This window comes from Kogia breviceps, chromosome 3 (assembly GCF_026419965.1).
Source record: "Kogia breviceps isolate mKogBre1 chromosome 3, mKogBre1 haplotype 1, whole genome shotgun sequence".
In the NCBI taxonomy this organism is placed as follows: domain Eukaryota; kingdom Metazoa; phylum Chordata; class Mammalia; order Artiodactyla; family Physeteridae; genus Kogia; species Kogia breviceps.
The window spans coordinates 161693556-161703281 of NC_081312.1; the positions used below are offsets into that span (position 1 = coordinate 161693556).

The 9726-nt window shown below is 48.8% G+C and overlaps 1 protein-coding gene across 2 annotated transcripts; it reads right to left on the bottom strand.

Annotated features, from left to right (window-relative positions):
- Positions 1–1637: 1637 nt before the first annotated feature.
- On the bottom strand, positions 1638–9019 carry KLF6 (KLF transcription factor 6). 2 transcript variants are annotated; one of them, XM_067030179.1, is made up of 5 exons: positions 8620–8969; positions 6837–6904; positions 5301–5874; positions 3766–3889; positions 1664–3298 (listed from the first exon to the last, which is right to left on the bottom strand). In XM_067030179.1, exons 2-5 carry the CDS (start codon positions 6885–6887, stop codon positions 3247–3249), a joined length of 801 nt encoding a protein of 266 aa, XP_066886280.1. In that variant the 5' UTR covers positions 6888–6904; positions 8620–8969; the 3' UTR covers positions 1664–3246. The 2 variants fall into 2 exon arrangements, with proteins under 2 accessions (XP_058912335.1, XP_066886280.1); XM_059056352.2 differs by lacking the exon at positions 6837–6904 and having other exon boundaries at positions 1638–3298; positions 8620–9019.
- Positions 9020–9726: the final 707 nt, after the last annotated feature.

A 9726-nucleotide genomic window follows, 5' to 3' on the forward strand; every position in this document is an offset into this window, starting at 1 on the left:
AAGTGTTTCCTCCTGTGCCCCAAGGCCTGGTGGCCAGTCTCGGGAGAATTCAGTACCCATCAGGGGAGCAACCCCAGGCTCCTATTTCCACCTTTGCTGCCAGGAAGGGCAGTGAGTCGGGGGGAGACAAGTGGCTCGCTGGGTAGCACAAGGAGGATTTCCCAAGGAGGAGCCGGGTGAGTAATCTGGCAGGAATTTGTTTCAACACTCCGCCACCACCCCCACCCCACCCCCACACAAAAACAACCAGACTCAAGATGCTGATAAGAATTCTTTTATGTTATTCCAATAAAAAATACATTCATACAGAAATATAACAATCTTGCAAAAAACAATTTCAAATAAAATCTTGTAAAACAAAATTTTACAAAAATCTTACAAAGATTTTTTTAGATAACAGGGTGCTTCAAAAAAAAAAAAGAAATTTCACTAATAGAAATTTTTTTTTTAACGTCAAGCAAAAAGTTTCTGCTTGATTGAGGCTCAGTTATCACCTGAACAGAATGTAATTCTTTATGTACTTGCTTATTATGAAAATTACAGGCATTGACATACGTGGCACCCAGCCCCACCCAATCAAACCACTCCATGGTGTTTCATAAGTGAGACAAGCCAGTGCAAGGTTTTTTTTTTCTTTTGTTTACCTTCTTGCTGAATGGAATTGTTATGGCTAAGCACACAGCAGGGCCAAAAAAGGAGTTTTCCAAAATCCAGCAAATCAAGTGCCTGGATTTGGAATTGCCAAAAGAAAAGTGCATTTCCCCCCTCAGCAATATGAAATGAGTTCTTTAGGTAAGTGTATCCATCAGCCCAGATTAAAAAAAACAAAAAACAAAAAAAAAACCAGTTATGTGAGCTTTCACCATTGCTCATCTCCAGGAAGATCCAAACAAAATACCAGCCCAGCCAGACTCATATGTGTGTATATATATATATATATATATATAAATATAAATATATATAAAGGAAAGATCCACACCCATGAGCCAGCAGCTGGATGGAGGATCAGCTGTCCATGCTGCGGTGTGCCAATTCAGGGAAATTACTCGTTGGAAAACTGGAAGAATCTATGTGCTGGAAAAAAATAGCTTCATCTGCATAAAAAGTGCTCTAAAAAAGAATCCCTGTGATTAGCTTACTCTTAGGCTCGCTCTTCAATAAAGCTGACATTCAAAATCAAAACCTTAGTGTGTCTGAGACCAACGAGCGGGCTAGTATTCCGTTCATGCCAGTTTTGAATGGCGAAGGTACCCTATCCCAGACCTGCCGATTATGATGAGCGAGTTGGCAGTCTGGAAGAGATTTGATGCCAAGAGCCTGTGGCAAATTGTTAAATTAAAGGGAAAGCCTTTATAAAAGTTGGAGTTCTCATGTTTACCTCCTTTGTGGCCATTTTGAAATATGTCTTCACAGGCTGTGGAATTTTCTAGCTAGACATTCTAATTTCTCCTTAAAAAAATATGTATATATTATCTATATATATGTATATATATATATATATATACACACACACATACACACATACACATACTGTACACACAAATATACATACACAAGAATTTCGCCCACTTTAAAAAAAAGTAATATACTTTCTGTGTTACCAACAGATAGCTAGATAGATACGCGAGAAACTTGTGCCTTTTAAGCAAATACATTGTTTTTTATACTTCTGTATCTTTAATACGTGTGAAAATGTTACATATTAAACACAGCCGGTGTATGATCTGTACAACTGTTGTGCAAAGTCTATACGGAAGTCTCACGGTGGCAGAAATGGTCTGATTTTCCAATTATCACATGTTTTCCACTTTAACACTGACAGTCAAGTTGTCTAAACTACTGAGTAAATACTGAGTTGTTTGGGGGGTTTTCATCTATTTGACTTTGTGAAGGAGGACCTTAAAGAGATTTTTTTTCTGTATTATATATTGATACAGTACAAAGCCAGGTGAAAAAAGAGCCTTAATAAAGCATGCATCACCCATACCCCTGTACGAGACCCCTACATAAGGGGCCACTTGCGTAAGGCACCATTGTTAAGATCTACAGTGCATTAACAGCTAGAAAACCAGAAATTAGTCCTCAAGGCATAAATAAGAGAAACTTAGCTGCATGAGAAAACAGTTTCTAAGCTTTAGTGGTTTTATCCACCCGACTGAGAAAAATTTTAGGTTCTGCGTCTAATGAGACATTAGACCAGCAATTCCCAGCCCTAGCATCCTGGACACCCAACTCGTGTCCAACATCTTTCAAGGGCATCACGAAATTCTCCAAAAAGGTAATTCAAATTCGAACCATTTACAAAATAGTCCTATGCTGCACAATGCCTCTCTGGAAGGGGAGTGTTATGAAATCGAAGGGGGGAAGGATTGTGTATTGCCAGGCCCAGATGGCTAGGGGGTCACCGAATTCAACCAATCGTATCTTAGCTGCTCAGTGAACTGGAATCAAAACTGTAGTCCTGATTTAAAAATGGAAAAGCAGATAATTCCCCAGACCATGCATTACTTTTGTCTTAGAAGGAAAAGTTATCAATGTATTATATTTGTAGATACACAGCTTATACAATGGGTAACAAATGAACTCTTGTCTCAGAGTAGCAGAAGCTACTCACTTCACACAGCTGAACCAGACACCGAAAGTTCTCGCCACATGCTAGAGGGAAAGGGGCTCCCCTCCCTACACCCACTCGCCACTCCCGGGTCCTGACCGCCCACGCCTGCCCTCCACATTTTCCCTTCTTTTTTTCTTTTCTTTTCTTTTTTTTTCCTCTAAGGCGCAGACTCTACCTACACCCCCCACCCCCACCCCGCCCCGGGAAATGATTGGTGGCCATCTCATCTCATGGAACACGCCTCACACACAAAACATTCAAACTATGTTTTTTTCTGTCTCTTGCAGCCTCGCAAGGGAAAGGACTCTGTCTCGTCACACAGTCCGTAGGAGACCCTCCACATACAGCCCACCCACCACTAACATTCTCAGTGCACATGCTCACGGCAAAGGCTTAGGGACCACTCAGAGGATAGGTACCAGTGGCAAGGCCAGGGCCACCCAAACACCACACACCCTGGGTGCTCTGCCGCTTCGGACATGACTTTTTTCGCCCTCGAAAGACCTTCCCAGTAGGTCCTGGAGGCGACCGGGTAGGGTGCAAAATGGCTTTGGCTGGAACACGCACCCTCCTTCCACGGCCGTCTCAGCCTGGAAGCCTTTTTAGCCCGCAGGAGTCGACGCTCTGCCCCTTCAGAGGTGCCTCTTCATGTGCAGGGCCAGGTGGTCGGACCTGGAGAAACACCTGCAGAGAGAATCGGGGTCCCAGACGTTAGGTCTCCAGCCCCGTCAGTTACAGACTTCCTGCCCGTGCCCCCCCCACCAGCTAAATTAGCCCTCTCCATGGGGGGGTGGGAGTCATCATGCTGAGTCAGCCCCATCCACATTCGGGGCAGGAGTATACATCAAGGAGGTTGCCAATCAGCTCTTGGGAATGTCACCTGACTTTACTGCCCAGCCTTGAAATTTGAAAACTGTTAAAGGGCCAATCTTCAGAAAGTATGAACAAAATCATTCTATTCTCATGCACTCAGCACACGGTGCGCTTCCTAACCTGGATAGGTGGCATATTAGAGCCTTTTTAAAAAGTCCTGGGCTGAAAAGAGAGATGCCAGTGCAGGCCAGGAAGACGGCTGCCTTGCTGCAGGGTGACTGCATGCCTACTCCGTTCCGGGGATGGCACCGCCGCGCCCCTGCTGTTCATGCACGTACCTGTCACAGTGAGAACATTTAAAAGGCTTGGCACCAGTGTGCTTTCTGAAGTGTCTCGTTAACTCATCGCTTCTTGCAAAACGCCACTCACAACCTTCCCATGAGCATCTGTAAGGCTTTTCTCCTGGGAAGAGAGCACACGACAGGCACGCCATGATTTCACTGAACAGTGAGGGAAGGGCCCTGCTACCCCAACACGGGGTGGGAAAGTCCACTCAGGAGCAGGCCCAGAGGCCACTGCCCTTAGGAATTCAGAATACACCTCAGTTAGCGCTGAGAGCTGGCCCTCCCAAGGTAACAGGCAGGGGCTCTTTCCTGACCTAGCCTTGGGCCTCCAAGTGCTGGGGAAGAGACCCAGGCTTGGCAGGGCCCACATGACCGTAATCAGAGTGAACGTGTAAGAATGACAATTACTCAGACTGAAGAAATACTTCCGAGGTGATGTGTCAGCCCACTGGACCCGTGGCCTTGGCCAGGGCTGGGTTTTATTGCTTTCTCCATGGAAACGGTTTCTCTCGAGCACTTATTTTGTTCCTTACTCACTTCCCTGTGGAATGACGCTTTGTAGTTTCCTCCGGGAAACTATATTTCTCCAAAACTGAGGTCATGAGTTTCTGGGAAACCCCATGCCAAGGTCTTCAAAACACTTTCTAAATGACAAGCAAAAGACCCAGTCGACTTTATCCCTTGGTCGGATTACAAATATGATTTCACTAAAAGTGCTACCTGAGAAAATAAAAAACAATTGCCACAGTCAGTCCTGAGTGTGCTACTGGAACAGTCAGGAGCCTGGTTCCAGGGTACCCGGGTCCTGATCCTGGCTCTGCACTGAGCCGTTTCAGGATCCTGATCTCCTCTCATTACTGGTAACACGAGAGTTTACCTGACTTGATCTCTAAGACCCCTTCCAGCTCCAAAATTTCTGTGATGCTTCACCAGTTATCCGAGACTGTCATGGTAACTGTAAATGGAACTATTCTCTAGAATGTGATATTTCACTAAGAAGTTATTATTATTTTTTAAAGTTGGCATCAGAAAACAAAGGCACCATGATACACAGAGAAATTCTCACTAAGTACCTGCTGATGATACTGCTTCGTGCAGAGTTGATGGGTCTAGCTCAGACCCCACACGGTGTCCGGTACCCACTTGCACCACACCGCCCGGCCACCCTCTCCCAACCCTTGAGCTTCATTTCCAAAAATCAGAGGCAACTCCGAGTAGCACTGTACACGGACACTGCAGACTGCACAGTGGGCCTTGATAACCCAGGTGGCTGGAGTGGGTGGGGTACCCGGTGTAGACAGAGAATGTGATTTACCTCTTGTTTGCTTAATCTGAAAGTGATAACCATTCATTGGGCACACATGTCCAGTCTTTCAGCGCCTACTCTGTCCTCCCCAGAGACCCAACTCTTTTGAGGGAAGAAAGGAGGTGAGGACGTGTCTGCTCTGACAGCTTCCTGCGGAGCCCCGGCCCCCTCCCAGGGCTGGTGCAATTAATTCAGCGGCGCCCGGGTCGCAGGAGGGACTGACCTGTGTGGGTGCGCTGATGTGCTTTCAAGTGGGAGCTTTTGGTGTAAACTTTTCTGCAGCCGTTAAAGTGGCACCGATGCACCCTCCTGCGGCCGTCTGGGGAGGCGTCTCCGCTGCCCTTGTCGCCAGGCTTCCCCGCAGTCCCACTGCGTGCCTTCCCGGGAGGGTGCAGCTCACCCGGCATGCAGCCCCACAGGTGGGACGGCTCCCTGCTCAGTTCTGGGGAGGAAGGGGGTGTGGAGGTGACGGAGGAGCTCAGGTTCCCCGAATTAACTAAAACTTCGCCGATGGGGTCAGAGGTAAACTTGGTGGTGGGCGAGAGCTCCTCGGAGCTGTCGGAGGATTCGCTGCTCACGTCCGAGTTCAGGCTATTGGTCTCCAGGTTGTAGCCAAAGCCGGGGCTGTTGAGTGCATCCTCAGGGGGACTGGAGGACATCTTCAGGTCCGAGTCCTCCTTTTTCTCCCGAGCCAGGATGATTTTGGTCCACAGATCTTCCTGGCTGTCGAATTTGATTTCGGAGGCTGACACATAGCAGGGTTCGCTCTGGAGGTAACGTTCCAACTCCAGGCAGGTCTGTGTGAAAGGAACCACAAGCAGGCACGTGATTGTGACGACCACCGAAAACGGAACCGAAAGCGCACTTCCCAAAACATGCACGAGTCAAGGGCAAATAAACTGTGGCCTTGTCACTACAAGAATCCGTGTCTTTAGCAGAATAAGAGGAAAGCTGTTTCTAGGAATGGGTACACATTCAGAAGAAAAACCAGAGGTGAAACCTCTCCCCGCTTCCTCAAGTTGGACCAATGGCCACAAATGGCTGATGGTCACTGAGCCAGTTTTTGTTATAGTTACAGTGTTGACATTTCTAATAAGTTTCTGTTAAGCCACACAAAGAATACCAGCCTCAGACCTGCCCCCACCGCACAGGTTTAACCATATTATCTGACAGTCTAGAGAACCCTGTGCATCAAGGAAACCCAGGCATCCGCCTTCCAGAGGCACAGACAGAGGGCTTGCTGCTCTCAACACAGTGTGCTCTGACATGGCATGTGTCTCTGGAGAACCGCTGACAGCACAGGCCACACTCAGTGAGCGGACGCGGTCAGCTGATGGTCTAGGGTCAGGAAGGAGCTGCAGAGAAACCACCCGTTTCCTGCGGAGCCCAGACCTAATAGGCTTTCAAAGAATGCCATTCCCAAGTGCAGGGCCATGCGCACACACAGCTTAAATGACTTCCACAGTGGTCAGAGGAAAACAACAACAGGAGTGGAGAAACCATTCCAGAATGGCCATCTGCTATTGTAAAGGATGCAGGAGGGGAAATTCCTCTGCAGCCCTGCTGGGAGTCCCACAATGGACAAGAACTTTATCTACTGGCCAAGAGTACAACTGTATGAGTCATCACTCTATTTCTTTCACACAATGCCAAAGGAGACTTCCTTTCGAAATTCTGACCAGCAGCCAAAAAAGGACCCGGTTCAAATATACATGCAGCGTGTCATGGCCAGAGTGCCCCCCCCAGCCCCACAACCAACCTTTCCAGAAGCTACAACTGCCGAGAGACCAGCATCCCCTCTCCCCACCATCTCAAACTTTCTAGCCACTGGAAAAGAAAAACGGTAGGAAACGTTTTAGGTTTAAATTATGTCTGCCCTTATCTTCACTAGGATCAACTGCCTGCATGTCCATATAAGGCTGTCTATACTACTGCAATTCCACAGCTTTAGATTTCTACAGCAAACTCTGCTCTTTTTAGCAAATCATTTTCAGGACTAGTAAAGCCCAGTCAAAGGGCTCCCGCTTGGTTATTTAGCAGTGTGCTTGCTATCAGAGTAGACCCTTCCCCCACCCCCTCCTCACCTAGCAAGCAGGAGCAAGCAGAGGGGGGAAAAAACAATCATTGTTTTCTCGTTACCCCTAAAATTAGACGTCTGGGTTACAAAGCACACTAGAGTGTTCTGCGGAGAGACAGCAAGATATTCTATGGATGTTCCAAAGAAAAAGGAAAGCACGTTTATTGAGATCTTGTTAAACTTTAATAATCTGACTAATTTAAAATCTCCATTATGCTGACGAGCACTGGGGACCAGAAGGAAGCTCTCAGGGAGAGTTTAAAAGCCTCTGAAGGCAAGCAAGAGCTCAGCCTGGCTTGTGGCCCAAATCCCAAATGCCCAAGGAAACTACTTAGATCAATTTCAATCACGTCCTAGGAAGCAGCTTCTTTAGGAGGAAAAGCCTGGAGGGGAGAGGGAGGCAGGAAAGGGCTGGGAACAATTAAGCAGGCATGTGAAGGTTGTAACACTTTGCATTTCATCTCCCCTAAAAGCCTTCTAGGCTTTGAAACCCACAATATATATATGATCTGCTAATTCACTTTGTGACAAAAAGCAAACAGCCTAGCAGGGCAGAGAAAACCCCAAACCCTCCTTCTATCTTTAAAGATAATGGGACAAGTGTCAGAATCTCTCTCCCTTCAGGTAATTCTAACGCATTAGGAGGGGGAAAAATTGTTTAAATGTCCAATGCCAAAAATTACAGTTCCACTAAAAAATGCCGGAAACAGAGACTCTTCTTCCCAAACTCTGACTTGAAGCAATTCGGACGGGCTCATTGTCATATGACTGATAAGTCACTGGTTGTGCAAACATTGGTTTTTTTTTTTTTTTTTTTTCTTTTTTCTGGTCAACAAAAGAAGCAGGTAAGAAAAACAAGGCAGATCGAGGCATATCTTAAGGATTCCCAAGAAGGTAAAGAAACTGAAAATGGCCTGGTAGAGAAAAAGAGCTGGTGGATGTTTCGCTGGTGAAATCCTTAATTAAAAAAAGAAAAAAACTCCACGTACAAACACCAAAAAGCAAAACAAAACCAAAATCCCTTAAAAAAAAAAACACCCTTGGCAGTCCATGCAAGTTCATATGACCAGATCCAGCTGTGGAGTCTGGAGCTGGTACAAGCACCAAACTTCTGCCAAGGGCTGGGGCCGGGATCAGGCCGTGGAGCTGGGTCTGCCCTCCGGAGAACGCAGTTCATAAGCCCCAGAAACGGCAAAAACACTCCAAGCGACGAAGCACTGCTGCGCCCCACTCAAATGACAACTCCGCTCCACGCTGTAAAAGGCCCCTTTAAAGTGCCTTCCACACCGGAGGTAGCAGAAGTACGTTTTAAGACTAATTATTTTAATTTTTAAAAAATTTACCCGAACCATTAAAAAAAGAAGAAAAAGAAATGCACCTCCAACCACACACCGTCCTGTCGGTGAGTGCATGCACTCCCTCCTCGGCGCACCCGGGCACCTGGCCCATGAAAATTCCTATTTACCTGTTGCCAATATTCCTCCAGGGAGGGCAGCGCCGAGAAGTAACCAGTCTCGTGCACAATCTGGAGTTCCTGGAAGATGCTGCACATTGGGAGCACATCCATGTCGGGTTGGAAAAGACAGTCACTGCTGTTGTAAAAACAGGGAGGTGTGCGGTCTGGAGTCGGGAGCGCAGCAGCCGTGCCTGCAGCGCCGGGGAAGTTCATGCAAACTCAGTGGGCAGCAATTAGGCGCCGCGGGTTCGGATCCTACCGGAGCCCGGAGACTCGCTCGCGAGCCCACACAATATTTGCAAACACCGGACTGACTGCAAACGTAACCCCTGCAAAACTTCCCTATTCAAAGCTCCGCTGCCAGCCTCCCCTCCTCCCCGCCCAGCCCCCCCATCTCCCCACGTGACTCGCCCGCGCCCGCCCCGCGCACCGCCCAATCACGCCGCGCCCGGCCCGGGGGCTGCGCGACGATGATGTCAGCTTCGGCCAATCGCGGGCAGCGGCTTACAGCGGCCCCGCCTGGCGTGACCGAGCCTCTCCATCACAACCCTCGCCATTGGCTGAATTCGAACTTCGGCTAGCTCTGATTGGAAGGCGGTTTCGCAGGCTATTTTTAGAAGGGTATATAAGACGCGGGCCGCCGCACGCCGGAGGAGTCGGTGCTGGGAGGTGTGCGGCCGAGCGGCTGAGTGCGCTGCTGCCGGGCAGAGGGAGCCGGGTGTTCCTTCCCGTCCCGTCCACGGTCCCCGTACCCCTGTTGTCCCGGTCCCCGTCCTCGTCCCCACCACCCGGGCTGGTCCCCGCAAGCCCCGGTCCTTGTCACTCAGGCCGGTCACGCGGGTTCAGTCCCCTGACCCCGGCCCAGCGGTTCAGTGTGCCGCTGCCTGGCTGAGGGGAGCCGGGCCGGGTCCCCTCTGTACCTACCTCCGACCTCGGGCCGGCCTGCCCTTCTCTGGTCCCATCCGTTCCTCCATCCCTGTATGTCCCCCCTTCCGTCCCCCTGTATTCACCGTTTTCCGTCCCCGTCTGTTACCCCTCTGTCCCTCTCTGTTTCCCCTCCTTTCCACTCTGTTCTCCCTCCGTACACGCTCCGTTCCCATCTGTCCCCCCCCCCCC